At 36.2% G+C, this 23,565-nt stretch overlaps 1 protein-coding gene across 3 annotated transcripts in view; it reads left to right on the top strand.

The window, feature by feature from the left end:
• The window catches only part of STX18 (syntaxin 18), a 69,812-nt gene that overhangs the window by 23,921 nt on the left and 22,326 nt on the right, over window positions 1–23,565 (top strand). For 2 of the 3 annotated variants that reach the window (XM_054204009.1, XM_054204008.1), the window contains exon 2: window positions 12,841–12,908. In XM_054204009.1, the coding sequence (XP_054059984.1) occupies window positions 12,841–12,908 (68 nt within the window). Of the gene's footprint in view, window positions 1–6,707; window positions 6,730–12,840; window positions 12,909–23,565 lie in introns of those variants that run through there. The other variant, XM_054204010.1, reaches the window with a different exon arrangement.

Raw genomic sequence — 23,565 nt, 5'->3', positions numbered from 1 at the left:
TTCAGCTACAAGTATCGTAGCAGCTTGCTGTTTTTCAAATCACAAAGCTAGACAGTGAGTCACCCCGTGTGGAGGGGCTTCCTGAGGACTTCAGAATTGGTACTCTGGCTTATAAACTTTTTTTAGTCTTTTTAGAAGCTTCTGGCTTTTAAGCAGCTTAATTTTCTTTCTTTCTCTTCTTCAGTTATATATCTGTCATTGTATAATAGATAGAATAATTGGGTTTAGAGTATAGAGTTCAGAGTTTAGCTTTCTAGTTCTAAATAAGGCTGAATTTTTTTTTTTTCCTGATGTGGTCTGATAATTTCCTATTGATATGGTTGAGGGAGGCTTAGAAGAGGGCCTTACATACAGGTAATGTAACAGCTAGAAGTGCCACATAATACTTTATCATAATACATATGGGAATTAGAGAAATGATCTGTTAGGTTGCATTTCTTTTGCTAAAGATTCCTTCTACTGTATACTGTGTGTATATATATATATATATATATTTTTCACATCTCCTGTTAAATTTGTGTGGCTGTTATGGGTGTTCCAACAGGAAACTATTTCTATCTATTGTAATGTGAAAAACTTTCTAGGTTTTTGGCTATGACTTCTTGAATTAATGTTAAATTGTGAAGCATATCACAATTTTCCTCATGTGAACTTCAAGTTCTTTTTCTTGCTTTTTGAAAATACAGCCAATGCTGATGCTCTTTTAGCTCTTACTTAACTGAGCTATAAATACGTAATTATTTTAACTTTGAAGTTCTCTATGCAGTACCATTGTTTTTGAGGGTCTGCATGCTGGAATGTTTCATGCAACCTTGTAAATACTTTTAGACTATAGGAAACACTTTTTTCTGAATATAAGGTCATTTTTTTAGCTATGCTGACATACAAAAATATTTCCCAGTTTGTGCTTTTTCTTCTTCTCTGCTATTCTCAAACTTTTTACATGAAAAACTCGTAAAAATTTTTGTGCTGTCTTCTTGTTGGCCTCACAATGTCGTAGCAGTTTCTCATGATTGCTCTTATCACTAAAAATGTTTCTTACATTTAACTTCAGCTTCTTAAATCTGAAAAGTCTTTAATTTTTTTCTTACTGATTGACATCTATCTCGAGTAAAATTGAAATACTCAGAAATCTGAATGCTTTGTTCAAATTGGTTAAGTGAGTATGATTAAGTTGTTAGAAGTATCCCATCAAGTAAAAATCTTACGACTGCATACAAAGCTGTCTGTTGAATTAAAAAAACAGAAATCCAACTTTCATTTGCAATAGCAGTGTTCTGATTGTCATTAAATAAATTATGTTTTACTCTATTTTGTTTAAACTCAAGATTAATTTCTATGGTTACAGCGGATATAAATCTCCAGATTGCTTTTAAAAGGGATTGTTTATTCAGAACAGGGCTGACAGTCTCTCCTTAAGAGACGCTATTACTTAATTTTATTTTTCTAAGTTTAAATGCTTAAAAAATATTTGTAATGATACCCCAAAGGCATCATAAAAATGTAAAAATAATTATACTCTAAAATTACCAAAATTACGGGAAATAGACATTTAAAAAAATCTTACTGAGATTCATAGCTGAGAAAAAGTGAGAAAGGAAAAGTGCCTTACTTCACAACTTAAATTCTTGTCAGGAGTTTCTGCTTTCAGTGATTAAAAATATACTTTTGAATTGTCAGCATTACTCAGATGCAAAAGAATAGCATTGATTTCCCTTTTAATTACAGTTAAGGCTTACTGCTCCCAAATTCTGCAAGCGCTTTCTCAGGAGAAATTTCTACGTGACTATTTGTTGGAATTTTTTCAAGTAGAAGTTATTCTCCCTTGTGGTTTGGGGGGACTGTTTTTTTCATAGATCAAACCAGTTGGCAGATACCCCTAAGCAGATCAAACCCAACATAAATAACATTTTGTGGTGAACAAATGCGGGGATCCAGAGACACTTTTTCATGCCACATCATACATTAACTGGGAAGCTAATGGTCGTTTGGTAGTTAACTTAATAGAAATATGACAGAGCGATGTACTCTGAAGGGAGGGATTTTTCTCAGTCATTACGGGTGGACTTGGGTCACGTCAGAAGATTCTTGAGTGGGGACAAAGAAAGATGCCTTCATTCTCAGTCATGTTTTTAAGCCAGCTTGTGCTCTGATAAACTTCTAGCCCTTACTGTAGAGTTGAGAACCTGTCATGGTTTGCCTTAATTACCATTTTATAAGACACTTCTATTTCTTAGAAAGGGGCAGGGTGGTGGGAACAGGATAATATTAGCAGACTGGATTTCAGACTGGCTCTGTTAGTATCCCTGTCTGGTCCAAGAGTTATTAAAAGGATTATTTAAAAGGATTATAAGGATTATCCTTTTTTTTTCTCTCATTTTAGACAAAATTTTTGCTTTTTTTAAGGGCGAGAGGAGAAGAGTTGTTTTCCCCAGGGATGGAGAAGGGATTTTTTTGATTTGGTTCTACTTCCTAGGTGCTATAACAGACGAAGAGTAGCTTGCTCAGAAAATGCAGCAAAGCTGTCCATTTGAAGTGGGGCAGCACAGAAGAGATCTGTGTGCCTGATTGAGAAACTTTAACTAGATTTACTGAAGATGTGAATAGCCTCTATCAGTGTGTCACTCCGCATCAGCCACGTAAGGACTTACGCTGACCAGGGCCCAGTAAATTCCTAAGATTTAGGGCAGATGATCCAGGTCTGGAGGTTTTCTGTTACATTTGGGGGGGGGGGGGAAGGGCCCTTTGTCTTAATTTTTCTGCCGATACGATAAAGCACTTGGATGAAAATCTTAATGCGTTCATAATTGGCTTGTTTCCAGTATATTTGTTTATTCGTTTTGTGCCTGGTCTGTAAGTGTTCTTTAGATAAAGAATCATAAACTTCTCATTTCCAACTGGGTGTTTCCTTGATCCAGTCCAGTGTTTTAATGGGGGGAGCAACTTATTTGGCATAAATCCTAAATCAACCACTAAAGTCATGTTTCGTCTGCATAATACAAATGAAGGTGTTGAAACATAATGAAAGGATTTTTTGCACGAAGAATACTATTGTACCGTTGATGAAAATCCAGGAAAATACTTGAATGCTGACACAGAACGGTGCTTGTCCCCCTGAATCCTATTTGACAGAGTGGGTAGGGCTTTAAGACAGAGTAAGTGCTGTGTCGGTTTGTACTGTATCAGTGTATAGGTGTGTTAGTGTAAATATACCCAAAATGTAGAACTCTGACTGCTGGAAGGCCTGGCAGAGGAGCCAGGACAGTGGGGCGTGAGGAAGGCTGTGGTGTGGTGGGGGCCCCGGCAGAGAGCACGTCGGCATGGCTGGTGCCACGGCCCTAACTACTCTGGTGGTGGCCTGTGGTGGCTTCTGCCACTTCCGTCCCAAAGTGAACACATGCATATGTGACTCTCCCTGAATGGCGCTGCAGAAACTTGTATTCTGAATTTCATAATGATCGTCAGACAGAGTAACCTTTTATTACTGTGTATCTGTTACACGGGACTGGAAATCTCTTTATGGCATAAAACATCTTTGAGTCAAGAAAACATAGTACTAAACGAGCTCAGGCTGTGAGAATAAGGGACAAGAAAAATCTCTCTTACGAAAAGACACAAGCAAAGTTGAATGCAGTTACTGAAAGGTTGTAAACGGAGTGTTTTGAACAGCAATGGTAAAGGCCAATTATTGCAAATATGTATTTTGACCAATTTACTTTTATCTCTCAACCAAAACATTCCCCACAATTGTTGTGGGGTTTATATTTTAGTCAGTGAGGTTTTGGATGATTGTGTAAAAATATAAATGTTAAAGAAAGTTATGATTAGAGTTGGACAGTAAACAACAAAATGGGAAATAGTAAGTTTTATGAAAATCAGATGTTGCTTTTTTTTTGAGAGAGAGAGTATTTGTTGCCACAGAGAATAAATGAAGACTGGTTACTAAAAACATTTAGCATGCCATTACATTGTAGAAAGCCTACTGCTAATTTTTGCTGTAGGTCACCTCATGCTCCTCTCTACAGACCACTTTCAGAATATTTAGATGTGCTTCTATATGTGCGATATCAAACCAGTGTGTTCCCACAAGACCTAAGAAAACAGTGGCAAAATTAACACAGACCTCTTTATCTTAAATTCTACATGTATTGCAGTTTTCTGAATTGAATTGAAATTCAGTGTTTATAAGTAGTTATCCTATCAAATAAGACTACTTTTTTCTGTATTTATAAATGCCTGAAATACAAAGTATTAAAATGGTTTTAGGAATATACAATATACTTCAGGATAATTTCAATCTTTAAAAAAATTTCAGTGGCTTCAAAATAATTTTTCTGTAAAGTTGGAGTTTGCTGTAGGTACCATGTATATTTTAAAAACATACAGTAACCCCATCACCAAAAAACACCCCAGCAGAACCTTCATCCAGTGGTAATACTGGGTACTCTTAGTCTTTATTCTGGTCAGTGGGGAACTGGAGCTTTTGAGCTCTTAGGTCTTAATTTTACTTTACTATTTAGAAGAGTCTTGAATGAAAAATGGTTTGCAATTGTGTCACAAAATTCCAAAAATAATCTCATCATCATTCATTTGACCAAATCGTATACCAACTCTGGATTATTTTTAAAGAAAGCATGGTAAGATGAAATGTGAGGCTTTTAGGCTGATAGTGAATTATTTACTACCAAATTTTCTGTTCTGTATAGTAAACGGTGAATAAAAAATCAAAATAACCAAGTGCAGATCTAATGTGCACTTTAGTGGCTAGCTGAGTATTTCAAATGTGAACTGACAGTAGCAAAAATCAACGAGAGACAGTTTTTAGTATTTATAAATATATGCTAAGGAAAGCAGGAATTAAAAATCAAAAAAAGATTTCCTTTAAAAGCAAACTGTTTTTTTTTTTCTTTAGTGTGCAAGACAGTGCTTTTTTACTTTTTCCTTTTTCCGAGTTCGATATTAAGCAAAAGGAAGCATTTTCTGCTTCAGGCCAGGTGTTAGGAAATTAGCTTTGCTTCTTACTGCAGTTTAGAGATTTCTTCGTCAGTTTGTTAACGATCACTGAATACTCCCTGTGGTATTCTGCAAACAGGTTTTATTTTCCAGTATCCCACAATGGCTAATGCAAATTTTTGCAGTGATTCCTTACAATTTTACTTCGGTTTTACAAAAAAAAATTGTGTTATTTTAAAGTAGAAAAATACTGACAATATTACACATTTTAGTTTTTAAATGTTCTTTAAAAGATTTGTACTGTCTTCACCTTGAAAGGTCAAAATGCCTCAGTCTTCGTTTTCATGGCTTTTAATTCAATTAATTCAATTTTGAATGTTCTTGTCCCATGTACCACACATTTTATTAATACAGGGTCCTCGTTCTTGGTTATGTTAATCCCTTTGCTCTGAATGCAAGACTACTAATAAAATGCAATTGAAATGTTTCCCCGCTTGTTGCTGCTGCTGTAACATATATGCTGATGTAAAGCAGAAACTGAACAAAGTCACAATTTTCCTGAGATTAGAGGTAGCCAGGCTGGCTGTCTCCTCGCCTCCTGCTACCCACTTCCAGCGTCGGGCCACCCCCACGCCACAGTTTAGATATTATTTGCTCTTTCGGGTTTCAGATTACGAGAGCAATTGATCTGCGTGACCTATTTTAGAAACTTTCACGTTTTCTTGGGAAACTTAAACCAAATGTATCCCCTCCAGAGACAAATCAGCTGAAAACTGGCCAGTTGACATTTGGAGGCAGTCAGTACTCCTCTGCAATGAATTCTGGTAGGACAGCACCACCTCACGGCCTACTACATCCAAACCCCTTTAAATAACAGTTTTCACGCTGTGAAATTCAGAGCTGAAGCTTCAGCTCTGTATTTAAACTTTAGTGTAGATGCATTGGTTTAATCTCTCTTGGATGTCACTGTGCCGAGGAATCGTATCATTTCATCTTTTGAAGGTTCCAGTTTCTGAAATGCAGAATCCAGGTAATAGTATTTTAAAAACAAAATCTTGTCTGTTCTTAGGCAATATCCTGCAGGAGCCCATGTGAATTCTATGGGCTGACAGTGCTTAAAATATAACCTAGGAGGAAGCTGTGTGGAACCTGGCTTTTCACGTGTATTTTTAAAAAGTTCATAACTCTATGTAATCAAAGATAGTTTGCCATGGAAAACTTCTCCAGAGGAGTCATTTCTTCAGCAAAACTTTTCTGACTAGTGTTTCCCAACTGTAATAGTTTAGGTAAGAGCCCAAGCTCTTAATTTTAAAATTTATTTAGTATGAACTGGGTTTCTGTTTATAGTATCTATTCTGTTTGGGTTTTATGCCAGATTTCTGAAAATGCTTGCCTTCATTACATGCACTAACCATGGAAAAATTAATCCTTTTTTTTTTTTTTTTAATATGGTTTAGACATTGGAAGCTTCTTTTTTTTTTTTTAAATAAAAATGGGATTATGTTCTTACATCAGTTACTCCTCCTAGTACTGAGACTGTGCGTTTTTTTGGTCGGAAACATGCAATCGCTGTACATCATCTAATGTCTTATTGAAATTCTTAATTTCTTCTGAAATGGGCAGTGAGTATGTTTGGGTTGACTGTACGTTTGGAATTGAAAGCGTGACAGGTGTCTAGATATTCGTATTATAACAATCTTAAATTTTCTGCTCTTTGCAGAGGGGATTGTAGAATCTAGACACCTTTTCATGAATCTGTAGATGGAATCTATTTAGGTAAGATATATGAAGATCAGGCTTTTTGCACATATAGAAAAATGAAATGTAAAAATTTTTTTCTTTTTTTGTGGTTAATAAGGCACTACCATCATCAGTGCCTGGCAGTGCTGCTGAATCAACAGTAAATGTCATGTCTCTTATGACTTTTGCAAGGGCCTTTCTTTCATGCTTTAGTTTTAAGTATCTTTAAAGTTTCCTTTAACAAAGTACATCTTTTAAAAATTCAGAGTGGCAATATTGTGTGAAGTGTAAGAGTCAATTTTATATGGTAGTAAATAGTTGCTTATTGTTCTGATGGAAGAGTAAACTTGATAAAACGCTATGTTTGTTCAATGAAACTGACTATTCAGCGCTGTCGAATTCTCTCTACAATATGTCACGGGAACCTAGTCCAATCATTTTAATCGCAGACAATGCTGCTGCTTCTTGCGGTGGGTTAAACGTATGCAAATTGGAACCTACTGTTTCATGAGTGGTCAATTCTTTGTTGGGAGTGGAAAGAAATGTTGTATGTATTGCTAAGATACTGAAGGAAGCATAGTCAGCGTCTTCGTTCTAAGTATACGCGTCTTTTGAAGATGCTGCTTTGGAGGGAATGCTTTCCTATTTCTCTTCTTGTTTATTTAGAGCCTGCTCCAAAATCATAAGAAAAATCTCTAAATAGAGGAACATCTACCATTTCTAGTGAAGGCCCCAAGTATAAATAGAGCTGTGCATGCCACCTGTGGTAGCAGATGGCAGCCATTCACAGCTTCCTTTTGTGTTGGACCTGCATTATATGCAATATTTGCTTTTATGTTTTAATAAGAGTTGTTTAAAAAAAAATCTACAGTGGCAACAAAACACAGATATATGCATTAAAGGGGGAGTTTACAATGAAGAGGAGCTTTCTAAACTGCAAACCAGAACTTAAAGTAACTTTTAAAAAGTTACATTACTGGCTTTAATGTGAATTTATGGAGTGTTGTTTACTTGTGTGATACCGATGCTTTTGTTGCCACTGAGTGGAAAACTGCTGCTGCTTCACCATAGAGAACCAACCATTTTTTCATGATCAGAACTACGCTTGGGAGTTTTTAAGTAACAGCTGGAGTCTCCAGCTTTGGTACCTAAGCTTAGGAGGTTATCATGGTAAGTTTCTTCAGTTGTAACTAAATATACCTCTGTTCATGGCAGATGCATCGTTTAGGAAGTACCCTACTCGTGCTATCCAGCGTCTGCTCTCCCTTGTGCTGATCCAGGCATTTGTAGAGCTGAAATGAAAGAAACTGATTCTTTGTATTTGGTCTTTAGCATTATTAACACCCTTTTCCAGAAGAGTAATTAACAAAAAAAAAAAAAAAGTCATTTTGGTGTGTGGTATTGACCCTCAAGGGAGTGCCAGTGGGAATGAAAAGAGAAGAGGGAGAGCCTGGAGTTTCATAAGCGGTCTTGTCGGAAAGAACGTAACCCTCCCTATTCTGGTAGTGAACAGAAGCTCAAGAACATCCTCTTTATATAACGGTATAACTGATGTTGGCAATAGGAGGAAAGGTATTTTTTTCCCATGATTCTCATAAAAATGTCAGCTATATCTGGAAATTCAGTAGTGTTCTTTCCCATAAGTTAGTCTTAATGTAGTGCAAGAGTGCTGCAACTATGAAGGGCATTTTTCTGAGCCCTCCTGTCCCTTCAGGGAAAAAAGGAAATAATTTCATTATTTCAGGGTTGAAGGAGAGGCTTATTTTTCTGCTCCAGACTTTCAGAGAAGAAGAACGCTAATTTCCAGAGGCAGAGAATGGGAACCATGATAAGAGGCCAATACTGAGATGTGTTTGTGCTTCGTCTTCAAATTGCTTTCATATAGTCTTTTGATGGCTGTGCCAACCGGTGGTGTAATTGTTTTGAAAAATAGGAAGTTGCAGTTACAATGGATGTGTAGATGGAGCAGAAAAAATGGATATGCTGAAATGGAAGTGGGATTTAAAATTGTTCTAGGTCTACTTGAAAGATTAATTAGAGAAGATACAAAAGATTAGCACAGAGGCAGTAAAAAGCAGGGGGGGAGAGAGAGAGAGACTGACTGCCCAGGAAAACTGTTGCGGAAGGGAAGACTTTGGAGAGATAAAGTCAGGTTTGGTAAAATTCATAATGAATTAACTAATGGTATTAAAACCCCCCAAAGTTAAACATTCTTTAGCTATGTAAATAAAAAGAGAATTAGCAAAAAAGTGGATTTGTCATGCAGCTGGGGTATAGATTAAGAATGGTTTAGGCATGGTCTCCAGAGTAAATTTATGTGGAAAAAGCCATATAAATTTATGGGTAAAAGCAAGATATGTACTGGGAACCAGAGCATGGAATTGGAAATTTGTACAAAATCTCAGAACTTCAGTGCAGTCAAATTGTGGTTATCAGATAATCTCTCCGTTGAGTTGAGACACAGTGGATGTGTCTCAAGAAATCCCAAGTTCTGAAGGCAGCTATTTTTAATGAAAATACATTGAATTGAAGATGGTACCATTTGATCAGAGGAAAAAAATTTAATGCCTATAATTAAGTCAGCAGAGGGAAACTGATAATGGCATCATCATCAGGGCCTGCCCCAGAGGTGTTCCAGGATTCAGAAAATATTTTAAGGGGGAAAAGATAAATAGAAAGCAAGACACCATGCAGTATAATTTGCTATCTTACTAAAGATAGGATGTGCCCGACCAATCTGATGCTTTAAAAAAATCTGCTTTTCCTTCGTTAAGGTGACCTGGTGTCTGACGGTAAAGTGTCTGATAATAGGAAATCTAGAGGAGATTAGCAGAGAAAATATTGACTGAACAAGATGAATAAGCAGATGCAATGCTTCTGTGTTGAAAGAAAGGTTGGGCTGAAGAGAGGTTAATAGTGGAGTTGCTTTTTCCATTCCCCAAAATAAGAACAATACTAAACGAGATGAGTTTCTAAAATCAATCCCAGAGATTGGTCGGAGACAGAGCAGTAAAATTTACTGATGAGGGAATGCTGAGAGGAAGGAGAGGGAGGAGCATGATACATTACAGCAAGTGCTGAGTGACTTTGGGGTCTGGAGTTGTGGGGAGAAGAAAGAAATTCAGCAACAGAATATGTATTTAGAGACCAAAACAAATAATAAGCTTGGAATTAATCAATGAAAACAGTGGAAGAAAAGATATTTCCAACTTCTAGTCATCTGCATCGGAAAAGGATGGATACAAACTGGAGTAAATGCAAAGGAAAGTTAGGGGTTAGGCAACTTCGGAACTGTCTTGGGACAAGAAACTAAAAGCTCGGGGTCATTTGTATTTGTCTGGGGCTACAGAAGTTATAGGAAGATAGGATGATTGTCGGTAAACTCAAATACACAGCCAGGGAAGCAGAGCCCTTAAGGGAAAGGACTGTTTTGAAGCAAGAACAGATGGGTAGAAGTTGGTCATCAGTAAACCCTGAAATTTGATGGTTTGTATTCGTAATAAGAGCAATAGGATTCTAATAAAGTAGTTCAGTTCAAAGAGGGAGATGCTCTATTACCTTTAGGCTGGAGCTTGATAACTTTGTAAAGAGTATATGGTGTGCCTCCGATAACCCCAGAATAATTGCAGGTTGATCACACTGGAGATATCGTCAAGATTTATATTTGTATAATTGGGGATATTTTGTGTCTGCAGAAAATTAAGCATTGTACTAAAAAAAAAAAAATTGTCGTTTTATTTTTGTTTTGTTTTTTTTTTTTTTTTTTAAATTCACATTCTCTGTTATCCTAGCAAGACCTTCTTTTTTGTAAAAATTGTTTAATTTTGTTGATATGGTAATGACAAATTGAGTTCAAAACTATGCCAGTAGCACATGGTAAGAAAAGGCAAAAGAGAAATAGCAGCAGTGCAGGATCGCAGAAGATGCTGTTAGAATTTGAAGAAAAGTAGAACAAGAAGTCTCACTTCTGATGCAAATCTTGGGAACTAAGACCTTGATGCGAGTATGGGCATAATGGTGTCATTCTAAATTCATGAAAATAGCTTTACAAATGAAGGAGAGGCAAAGTGGGGTCAGTGCGATTCAAACACACGATGACAATTTTAGCCTAAATAGAATGCTCTTTGTGACTAGATGAATTAATTACTGTAAGACAGTGTTCTTGCTTGTCATTCTGATTCTTTCTGCTTGTTAATCACTCCTAAATTGTAGCTATTGCAGTAATATTAAGATTTATTACTTATAAAGTTTTGCTGATCTCTTTTCTAGTTTAGCGTTTGTTCACATATTAATGTAAATGTTTTGAAATGTGTTCCTTATTTTACATTTCTACTCATTGTCCTCTGTAGTACTTTCTTTCTGCCCATTAAGTATTATTGTTCTACTGAAACACTGTATGACTGTTTTAAATGTTTTGCTTTCATAGTCAAGCTTAATTTATCTATTCAGCAAATTTCATGACATACCAAGTCTGAGCTGAGAAGGAGACTAGTATACAAAAAATAAGTTCCAGTGGTGATGACAAGGAACATTTGTAGAATGGTTTAGCTTATTCTTTGTGCCTCGTTGATCTTGTAGTGATTTCAGTATTTCCCTTCTTATTGCTTATGACAGTGCTAACACGCTTTAGGAAACTTGGGATCTTAACAGAACTCAGTTTGCTATGAATGGGCTGAATTTCCCATCCTGTTAATCACATGGAAAACTTTAAACATGAAAACTGGGAAAATTCTTATCTGATACGATGAGTTATAGTAAAAATGAAACAAAGCAAATAATAGTAGGGAAATGTATGTGTATTTATTTGCACAAGGAAACACTTATTTTTAGTTGTACAAATCACTGCGGTCTTACTAAGTACATTTTTTTTGCTCTTACTTTTTTCAAAGAGCTGCTGATCTTTTGAAAAAAGTAATTGGGGGAATTAATCTTCTATTTATCCAAACTGTTCTGTGTTCTTTCTCTGTGGTTTTTTTGTTTGTTTAATTACAAGGAACATTTGCATGAAAATAGGATTTTAGGACTTGAACAGCTTCTGATGCTTTTTCCCAGATACAAGGAGTAAACTACATTTATTGTATTTGTAAACTGAAACAACTATTGTTTTGTAAAATTCCTTGCATGCTTTTTTACACTTAATTATTAATGAATTTTTGAGAAGCTGCTTTAGAAAGGTTTCTCCTGCCTCCCCCTTGAAAAATATATACCACTAATGTATATAGTATATAATTCCTCTCCACCCCCCCACCCCCCCCCGCCCCAATCATGTCTCCTTCAGGACCTGCCAAGGAGGTCATATTGGTAGTCATCTAATTTCTCTGGGCAATTAAACTTGATTCCTGTAGTTCTTCCATTTTTTAAGATAAGCAGTGTCTCGTGCTACACCATATCTTTTTAATCAGATTAAAGTTTGCAAAAGTTCTTTCAGATTTTTAGGAGTTTTTTTATCTTTTCAAAGAATCCTTGTAAAGACTTTTAGTAAAGAAAATCAAGCAGCAAAATGTATCCACAGTGAAGTGGAAATCCAGAAATAGAAATTTGATAGGGATGTATGCTCTGGCAAAACTTACTAATGATTATCAGATGATAGAGATACTACTTTAGTTTGGGCACAAACTGGTCACTCCATTATGGCAAAACAGAAAGGAGAGGGACAGCACCTTGTTCTGCAAGTTCTAATAACTGAACTTGAACATTTATATCATGTCTCATCAGTAAAATATTTAAAACTTTCTTGTGTAATCTTCTAAAATGAATTAATTTTCTAAAATGTACGTTAGATCCTGGATTACCAGTTTAGATAATGTTTTGTGTTATCATTATCACGTTTAGTATTCTTAATGCTTAATACTGTAGTTATATTTAGTGTTTAGTAGTGTTTAGTTTATGCTTTTTGGATAGAAGACTTGCATTTTTACTACTTTTCTCTGAGTTGTACTTTCATACAACAGATATTTTTTAGATAATTTTTATGTATTGGCTGCTTGCAAAAAGTGAAAATTCTACAATAGAAGAGTAAATTTTATGATTCTGTTTAATTACAGAATAAATTTTACAAATTCATATTGAAGCATGGAATACTGAACTTTAAACATAAAAGTAATCAGGTATCTGACTGAAGTTTAATTATGATTTCTTTTCACTTAGATTTCTCATATTGGAAAGCTGAAAGATTTTCTTCTCCAACACAGAAAGGATTACATTAATGCTTACAGGTAAGCGTGCATTGTGCTTAAGAAGATTTATTTATTTATTTTCAGGTTTATAAAGTGAAATGCTTAAAAATCTATAGGTATAATGACTAAAAACGTAGATTGCTTATTAATTGGTTTACTGTAAACTATTTAAGATGAAGACACATCACAAGAAGAAAATGGTTCTAAATAAGATGAGACTCAGAATTTGAAGATGTTTTCTGGCTCTTAGGAGTGAATTCTGAAACAAAACAAGCTGGCACCTTTTAAGGACCTGCAGAGTAGGTTTCTGAAGTGATTCCTGAGACAGCAGAACAGGAGATTCAATGGTCCAGGCTTTCCCTGCTTTTAGTGTCACTTTGTGACACTAAACCTGCCTGTTACCCCTTAAGTATACAGTCGGTAGCATCAGCACATCCTGGTGGAGAATGATGCAAACTCTTCAGACTTCAGAGTGGAATGTGAATTGCTTATGAAGGACACTATTGAGAACACGGTGTCAGGGGACAGCAGCACAGAATTTGCTTTTCTGTGACAAAAACTGTAGGCTTCAGTGCTGATAGTTATTATTGTGTGGAGAAAGACTTGATTCTCTTCAGCCATTAGGAAACATTCAAAACTGCTGTATCTGCTTAGTAGCTAATAGCTTTAGTAGTAGGATTTTTAGAAGATTAAAGCACAAGTTTACAGTTTGGTGTTAGTAATTAAAAATAAGACTATTTGTGATCTGCAGTTTTAACATTCCTAATGAATTACTAAATCAAGTTATCCTAAGATCTAAATCTTACTGCAACTTGTATTTTGGTGAACTGAGTACAAATAATCATATCATTTGAGAAATGGAAAGCCTGCTTTTTAATGAAACTCTTGTTACGTGCAAACTTAGTAGTCATATTATAGGTTGCACAATATTTCATTACAGAAATAGAAAATACTTCATAGGTATCTCCCCTTAACTAACTTTGCGGTTGTAAATAGAAGTTTAACAGTTCAGTTGAACTCATCACCGGTTTATTTTATTTCATATTGTAGAAGTGGGTTTGTGACACACTTATGACTGCTGTAAATATTTATTTGGAAAAAAGTAGATAACCCTCTGTGTGTCTTCATAGTGCAGATCCCACAACATCTAACTAATGATTCCTTTCCTTCCTTCTCAGTCTGTAGTTGTGTCTAAGATAAAAAATGAACAATGCAACATAACATACAGTGAAAGCTGTCTTTGGGGAAATATATTTGGATGGGGAAAAACACTCACTGAAACTGCCTGCCCTTTGTCACACTGTCATTTAAAGCAGATTGATCTGCCACCCTGGTTATGCATAGGGAAAGAGGTGTTCTCCCGGGTTCTGGGAAACAATTTTATTTTGAGATTTGTGGTTCAAAACTACGAATTTTTAGAATTCCAACCAGATGTAAAATTGGAAAAATGTACAGTGTGTGCAATATGGAATGCATCCCAATTGGGGTGCTTTAAAGACCTGGGATGCACTCTTTATAAAGAAGCAAATTAATTTATCCCAAGTGACGTTTCCACTTTAAAGAGAATGTCAGCAAGTTGTTCTTGAGGTGACAAAGGTGGATCATTGTGGCAATGCCCTTCTTGGGGCAGGGGGTATCACTTAAAACAACTAAATGTATTTTTTTCGCAGTCACCTGAGAGCACACAACTTGGTTGGGGTTGGGTTTTTTTTAGGGGGGAAGAGGGGCGTATATCCAAATGAAACAGTGTAGGTAAGCTTTCCCTTTTAAAGGATCTCCTGAAACTTTACAATTTCCTGTACTGTATTTCTCCAGTCCCTCAACATAACTGCAGTGTTGCATGGGGTGAGACAGCCCTGTCTGCATTCTGATTCTGCCACGACCCTGACTAAAGCTAAGCTGTTGCTGCAATCAAGGTAGACAAAAAGCAGTCTAAAGTCATCTTGGATTGAAAACACTGAGTCCCAAATCAATTTAATACCTTTCTCCAAAAGCTTTCACAGGTGGGGGTGTCAATTCAGTGTGCAAGGTGTACGAAGAACTGCTTTTCCAAGGAGCAAGCAGAAGTAGTGTACAGCTACGCGTTATGACTAACTCTCTGCTTTTCAATTCTTGTTGGAATATGTCATGAGCAACACTAGGTGGAGCTACCAATTTGCTACTGAAATAACCATTTTTACTGTGTGAAAGCTTCATGTGAATGCATAAACTGAATAACTGCAAATAATTGCAGTAAGAGCAAACAGTCAGTAGCGGTTAAATTTTGGCTACTATTTGTCTTTTATTAACAGTAGTATGCAGAAGTGGTAAGAGGAGTAAAAATTTGTCCAAGCTGTTTTGGTTTCTAAAAGTTTTTTAATGTTCTTTTCGTAAACTCTCTTTTAACCAGTTATTATGGTAATTCTCAGTGATTTTTGCTGAGAAACTAAGTTTCTATGGAGAGGAAAAATGAAGTGTCATTCCTCCAGATCTCATCTGTGATTGCAGTAGATCCTGTCCTTAATGGTCAGACTTAAAATAGATAGCACTGTCAAATTCCGTTCTGCATTGCTTATGCTGTTCTACTTTGTGGATGTGAAGAGGATCATAGCATCCGTGCTGTTAGTCTCGGAGTCTTAGCAAATGTCTCACTCATTCAAGACAGCAGTTTTAATACCTTTTCAATAATTAAGCTATGGGGAAAATTTTTTACACAATTTAATACTAAAAGGCTGTGCTGGAATTTATGTAGGATGTTTAGTTTTGTTAATGAAATTTGACTACTCTGTATTTTGTCAAGCCTGCTATTTGTTTTTCAACTATAGCATGATGTGTTTTCAACTATAGCATGATTTGGCTTTTGAGTTACTAAGTTGAATTATTGTATGCCTTGTTACATCCAAGTCCTTGATTGCTTCTTTGACCTTACTTTTGCAGACTATAAATTCTTTATTAATAGAGTTTTTATTTTTGGCATACATAAAATATCCTGCTACAGAGGGGATGTCTTTAATTAATTTTTAGAGGAATATTTTTAGCAATGCAAAAGACAACTGGAAGAAGGGTTAATTGAAATGAAGGCCCTGACCCATTTTATCAAGATTTAAATATTTAACTGAAATACCTAAACTGACTCCCAAAAGCTCAAGAATTAATAGTTGCTTATTTACCTTCTTTCTTCTTGATTTGACTGTTAGCTATAAAATATGCAAATGGCAAAACACATGGAACTAATCATACAGTGATCTAAGCTTACGGACTTTCAAGCAATTGCATGCTTATCCTCTCCTGTTTATCAGGATTCATTTGCTTTCTCTTACACCTTGGTTTTCAGCTTTCTGTGATAAGGAGCTTTTCTGTTTTGTCATCTTGCCAGTTTTATCCTGTCTACCATGATTCTCTCCTTTGGATAGAACTTTTGAGAGGTTTAGCAGTACCAGAGATGTGGTATCATCTTCCACTGACAGCATGAGTTACAGTGGAAATAAATGTGAAATGGCCTGTTAGAAAACTCTGATATACAGAGGCACATATAGAAGGTCCTCCTTCAAACTTCTCTCCAAATGTGTGTTTATTTCTCGTAATTCGGCTTGAAAATTGGAGGTTGTATTAATCTTAAAATCTGTGGCAATAATAGTGAAAACTTGGGCTTTTTCTATAACACCCATTTTAAGGAGAAGTATTAAATAGTGAAAACACTGAATGAGTAGCAAAGACTGTGTTGTTATTATACCTACTAAAGGAAGAACCACTCACTATATGTACCATTGCTTTTATTTAACATTAGAGCCTTGTCTTAAAGAAAAATAACTTAAATCATTTAAATTATTTTCTTCCTGGTTTCGTATACACATTTGAAACCTAAGGAAGCCCTTTGGGTATCACACTCATGATCAGTGAACGCATTCGGTGGCAGGGTATTTCATAAGAAATGTGTAGCTAAATCATGGGCCATTGCATCATCACTGTTCTTGCTAATAACAGCTGTCTCGGAGTTATCACTTGTGATGTTGTTAACTGCAGTATCTTGCCAAGAATCTTTGGAAAGAAGTGAAACTAAACAATCAAGAAATGCTTTAGGACATCTCAGACTATTTGCAAATTAATTATTTTCTATTGGAAAATGCTCGGGCAATACTTAAAAACAGCAGTGGTAAACAGTATTTGGCTATTTGTTCATACCTGGTTTATGGTTTATCTCAAGGACTTCCTCACCAGCTTTTTCAAGTAGGGTTATTAAGCTTCAGAGTGTTGTTCAGAAAGCACATATGGGGTGTGATCCTTGAGGCAATGTATAAGAAAAATAACTAAGGACTTTTCCTTAAAACAGAACCGATTAACTTTTTTTAAAAGTTTATTTGATAATCACAAAAGTAATTTTCAATTGATAAGTAAATATGGTGAACACCAGACACTTATATATTAGAAAATTATCCCCTCTAACGTGTGATCTTTTAGAGCTTTCCCAGCATTGTTGCATTTGGTTAATGCATATCTTTAGTGAGTTAGTGATGAACACTACCTTAAAAAAAAAAAAAAAAAAGCCCCTCCCGACTCTATAAAGGCTGAATATCAGATTCTTAGTCGTCTTTCATAAGTGATATGCTGATGAGACTTTATTGACCTTAGGGAATAATTTCTCATTTATGTTGCCATAACAGAAAAATGAATACTACCTTTCCTTTTTTCAGTTCTGTAGAGAATTAGCTGTAAGGGTAGGGGCTATTGCTTTTGTCTCCCTTTGGTCATAAACTGTTTCCAGCAGAACAAGGTGATCTCTCTTCCTGGAAAGGAGAAGGCAGGGACTCTTGGTTCCTGAAGATGTTAACAATATGTAGGTGCTTTTTTATTTTTGCTTATTAAGCAAACTGTGATCACTCCTTTCAGATGAGGATTGTTACTTACCTTCCATTTTTAGTGTGACTGCTATATATTCCTGTCAGACCATTTGCTGTAATGAATTCCTACATTGCTTTCTACACTGTGCTGTGTGAGATCCTGCCTTCAGTCTTTGGTAATTGTCTAATGTTTCGTCTGTGAACAACTTGTGCCTTTGCTTGTCATCATCGGCTCCTTCATGTTTTTGATCGTTGAGCCACCGAGACAGTTTGTATGTTTGTGTTAAATATAGTTTGAGGAACTAGCTGTAGTGTCCTAACACTTGGGAATTTGAAATAGTCCTCTTGGGATTCCTCCACAGCCTCCAGTTTCTCTGAAGGATCTTTCAAGGTTTAGACAGTTTAAAGACCAGTAGTTACTCCTACTGTTTTAATCAAGCATTGGAAAAGAATTGAGAGAATTCTAGATTTTTGACTACAGAACACCTTGTACTTCTCAAAGAAAATGTTTGAGAAGAGCTTTCCATCTGGGATTATTAGACATCTAATTTATTGTCTTTTGCAACTGCAGAGATGCTCATATACTTCATCAGTGTAGCATCGATTAGTTCTGAGTAGAAATGATGCTTTTTCCATGGGAAAGGCTGGATGGGTGGCTTCTGGTGTGTCTTCATTGCATGCTTCTGTGGTCCTTCTGTACAGTTAAGTGTTTGAACATTTCATATGTTGTTTATTGCAAATAATACACTTTGAAAAAATTCTTAACAAATTATCTGTCTTAAAAAATCATGTTGGTGCCCAGTAATTATGCCTCTTGCCCTAGCAATTATCTACTTAGTAAAGCAAAAAAAAAAAAAAGAAGCAACAAATCAGTTACAGGTTTTCCACCTAGCAGAAAATTGTTGAATGTTTACCCTGTGTTTTGTGGAGAGTGTTCCCTTGGCCTAACCAATAAAAGAAAAGGAGGACTCTAAAAATAGTGCCTTACTGGCTCCCGTACAAAGCCAGACTGCTTTCTTGTCTTCACTTAATTGTGTTTTTACAAGAAGTGAGGCTTTGTTTGTTATACTAAGATAGTAAAACATGTAGATAATCTGTAAGGACTTTCTTCATGGAGCAGTACATAGTTCTCAAGGGAATTATTTTCAAATTATTTCTCTTCTTTTTTTATTGTACTATGTTCATACATTACATTTTATAAATAGTAATTCTTCATAGTAGCATTCTGGAACTTCTCAGCGATATTTTACAAAACTGAAAATACTAATTCAGGTATGCCCATACTGCCTGCTCTAGTAGCTGAAGCTTTCCCACAGACTTAAAAAAAAAAAAAAAAAGTTTTAAATATGTTGTTGTGGAATGTTTTGCCATTTGAATTAGACAGGTTTTTACCAGACAGCATTTGGATGGAAAAAGGTAGTAAATTAAAATGCACAAAACATAATAAATAATGTTTAAATTTAGTAGTTAAATAAGAAATAAAATAATTTAAAATTTAAATAATTTACAACATACTAGATGCTCAAAGGGAAGACGTTTAAAAATGTCTGCTGTATTTACAATTAAGGTTATACATATGTGTATGTGGCGGGGGGGCATTTATGTATGTATTTGTAAGGCAATATTTGCAGGTGGTAAATGGGGCCTATCTCTGCTAAAACACTACAAATCAGTATTTTAGAACTGGTTTATTTCAGCTTATCGCTCCTCTCTCTTTTGTACTACATTGTTGGAGGAAAATCAAGTTTTTCTGCTTGATTCGGTGTCTTTATTGAACCAGTAAGCAGAAAATATTTTATGCACCAGCAGAAAGAGTTACTAATTCCAAAAGCTGGTGTAACGCCTCCATCAGCTGTGGTTCCTTCTGCTTTGCCAGCAAAATAGGATCATAGAAATGGTAGGTGGGAAGGAGAATGGCTGACACATTCAAAAAGAGAATGACTAGGCCATTCCACCACCGTGTTTTGCTTGCTTTTAAATATTTCTTTCAGTGGAGATTCCATATCCTCCCTCTGCTTTTTCCTGTTTCCTTACCCATGCTACTAGAATTTTTTGGTTTACATTAGCTTATTTTGATTTCTCCTCAGTCTCTTCTAGAATCAACAATTACTGTATATTTGGGGTTTCATATGTGTTCTCTTTGACCTTTGATCGTGCATTTTCCTCTCCTTTGGCCACTCTCCCGGTTGGTGTTGCAGTGAGGTGCTGAAATGAAACAAAACTCCAGCTGAGGCCTTGCCCAAAGCTAAGGGTAGCAGAAAAGTTACCTTTCATTTGTAATAGATTATACTGCATTTATGCTTCCCATTGTAATGATGACTTTTGACGCAGCAGCACATCGTTGTTATGTTTGGTTTATGATCCAGTATGATCCCAGATGACTTTCTGAAGAACTGTTCCCTAATCAGTTATTCCCCATTCTCTGTGGGTTCAGATAATTGTTCCTGCTGCAACAAAGAGCCTCTGACCATTCCTTATTTAAATTCTTCATGTCAGTTCTCCAAGTTGGCAGTATTGTTTTGAATTGAAGTCTGGTTGCCTTGATACAATTTTAATTCACTTAAATTTGCAGAGGCATAAAGCTAATCAGTGTATACTCCATTCTCAATACTGTTGTTACAGTATTAAATAGCGTCAGATTCTGGACAAACTCCTGTGGAACACAACTCGGTGTGTCCTTCTGTTTTGGTATATAACTGCTCCAAGTTCTGCTTTTCAAACAGTTTCACATCCATGTGGTGCTTGTTTCTAACTCATTTATTTGCAGGTAGCTTGTGAGAATATCATGTGAGATAACAAAAGCCCCACTAAAGAGAAGATATATAGCAATGATTGCTTTTCATCCATCCATAAGACCTGTTATTGCACCCCAGAAGTAAATTACACTGCGTACGACTTATTCTTGATATATCTTGGCTACTGGTTATCTTTTTGTTCTTCCCTAAGTGCTGAAAAATTGTTTCATTATTTATTCCTATATTTTCCTAGGCTGAGTGCTCTGTAAGTCCTCTGCTTTCTTTTTTCCTTAACGCTATTTTTAAAAATAAGTTACTATACTTCATCTTTTCATTGACCTAGCATTCCCTTGTTCTCCCCTCGTTCTTGGCATTGAGGATACATCCTTTCATTTGACGCATTTCCTATTTTAGGTGTTTCTCTTGGTAATATTTCAGAGTAATCTCTTGTTATCGTTGGTGTCCCTTGCTGGTTGTGTCTCATCCTGCACTTGACCCTTTTCTGATTCTGTCCCTACGTGCTGTGTTCCTTTAGACTTGTCAGTAGCAATCAGACCTAATTTGCACTTTCAGTATTCTGGTTTTTGTGTTTGAGCTCACTGAAGAGCTCATGAAGCAGCTAAGTTGATCTCTTACTGCATTACCTATTCTTCTCTTTCATCAAGGGCAGAATTGCAAATTATTGTAATGTCACTTCTGTACAAAAACTACTAGTTCACCTGAATTCTTTTCCATTCCTTTTTATGTTTGCCTTTTTTATGCAATTTAACCTACTAATTTTTCTAGACTATTGAAGTCTGCCTACTTGATGGACACCGTCTTTATCTTACACTTCACCCACCTTCTTAAAAATCACAAATTACCCAAGTTGCCTTCCAGCCCAAGTCTCTCATGAAGCTTTCTCCTACTGATTAGGATAAAAATCTAGAAGAATTTCTTTTCCCCTTTCTCCCTTCTTTATCTGCATGCATTAGGCAGTGTTTGTCTTAGCTAATTCTTCTGATTGCTGCCGAAACCTTGTTCGTTCGACATTTCTTGATTTGGTGGTGTATCAGCCCATTGCTGTGATACTGCTGCTGCACTTCTGAGCAAGTATTTGTATCTCTGACATACAGGACACAGCTGGATTGTTTTTTGTTCAGTTGTGGTTTTTCTTGGTGTGTTTTTTGTTTTTCCTTGGCCTGTTCTTTTTAAATGAATGGTTCTTTTTACGGTAAGGCTTAGAGGATGGTGATTAGATGGATTTTCAGTATAACATCTGCATGCAGATTTACTGGGGAGTGCAGTGGGGACTTCAGTACCCTGTTAGTACTAGTGGATGCCATATGTGTTTGGATATAACGGGATGGGATTGTGTGACTCCATTCTTGCCTTCCTAAGGAGGCTCGGTTTCAGGTACCCTTGCCGCCGAGTGGCTTGACCAGCTCTCGTTCAAAAGTGCTGGTACCAGACACTATGTAAGATGTAAGCAGTTATAAAAGGAAAAGTTTTCTATTTCTCTTTTTCTGGATTAAGCTGCATTTTGCTACCTTTGAAGCTGAGAAACTCCTATTTAAGAATTTGATCTACCATAATTTTGTATTAGGAACTATGAAAAGTAACTGAACAACTTGTTTCCCAACATTAAAGCTGTTACAGTTATCCTCAGTATATCACTATATTACTACTGGTTACACTGATAGTAAAAAATAAAGTGTGCCTGAGGCAGGTTTTTCCATATGTATTTCTAAGTCTGATTTAAAAGAAAATTCTGATTTGTATTTTCTAATCATTATTTTTCCCTGTAATGTGAAAAGTGCATTGAAAGCATAGAACTCTGCAAATACCACAAAGCTGGGCAGGGTACAAGAACCTAGACGCGTACAGAACAAGAACTTTATACTCTGTTCAGTAGCAGACCAGCCAGAACTTATTATTGTAATCTGAAATAGAAGAGTGGAAATTTTTTTTGCTTCATCAAGGGCCCATTGTGAAGCTGTTACTCCATCCTCATTTTCCATCTGAATCCATGTGCACTGACATGCTCAAGTAACTCTAGGCATGGATCGCAGAACGATGTTAAGCGTTATCCCAAACCAGATGATCTTAATGGTCCCCTTCTGTCTGGGCCTGTGCAGAGATGGATGTAAGAATGGATTTTCTGGCTTTACGCATGCTGAGAGCTTGCTTATGCCATGAACTGGTGATAAAAAGAAACATCTATATAAGCTGTGCAAAGGTAGTGGGGGAGAGATCTGTCCTAATATATTTAACAGCATGAGTAACTTATATTGCATACGTAACTATCAATATGTCATCTTAACCACGCTGTGGAAAGCCTTTCCATCAGATGTCTCTAAAATTGGACTATTTCAAATCTTCCATCATTCAGAAGCTACTTTTTCAGAGAGTGCGAATTAGAGTTACAGCTTAGAAGACCACTGATTACAGTTGCAATAGGGATTTTGCTACAAATTTATGAAACCCATTTGTCCTGACCAAAGAACAACAATTTGGCTGGTAAAATATGAATAGAAACACTATATAAGGCTGCTTTCCTGTAAGTTATAAAAAATAATTTTATGACATTTAGAGTAGTTTTAATGAGAGGGAGGAAAAATCCTAATGTTTAGAAGGCAAGTGCACAGTAATGTTGGAAACAAAACACGTAAAATACAGAATATTACTTTTAATCAGTTTGCCTTACTGTTTGCTGGCTAATCTGTGCTTGTGCACTAGCTGGCCAGTAAACAGAAGCTAATTTTCAAGCCAGGTGAACCATGTGCCACTTTTTTCATGTGCGATCAGTCACGTGGGATGGGAATGAAGACATTTTTGTGTAATACTGAGGGACATTAGAGTAAACTTAAAGCTTTTTGGAGGAGATTTGGGAGACCCACATTGACAGCACACTGACGATGCAGGAAGGAGCTGGTGGTTTTGTATGTGATGAGAGATGATACGGTGGGGTGATGTGAATTGGTTGTAGGGCATTCCCATGCCAGGGATTGCAGCAGGCACAGGGAAGATTTGGCATTGCTGCAGTGAAGTATGTGAGAGAACTCTAAGGGTATCAGGCTAGCTTTGCAAATTGAAGATCCTTTATTTTTACTTGCGTTACTGCATTAATATAGTTGCATTATGCATAACTTGAGCAAGTGGGGA

The sequence above is a fragment of the Rissa tridactyla genome, chromosome 5 (genome assembly GCF_028500815.1).
Source record: "Rissa tridactyla isolate bRisTri1 chromosome 5, bRisTri1.patW.cur.20221130, whole genome shotgun sequence".
Taxonomy (NCBI): domain Eukaryota; kingdom Metazoa; phylum Chordata; class Aves; order Charadriiformes; family Laridae; genus Rissa; species Rissa tridactyla.
This window is presented reverse-complemented; position numbering and strand designations above follow the sequence as displayed.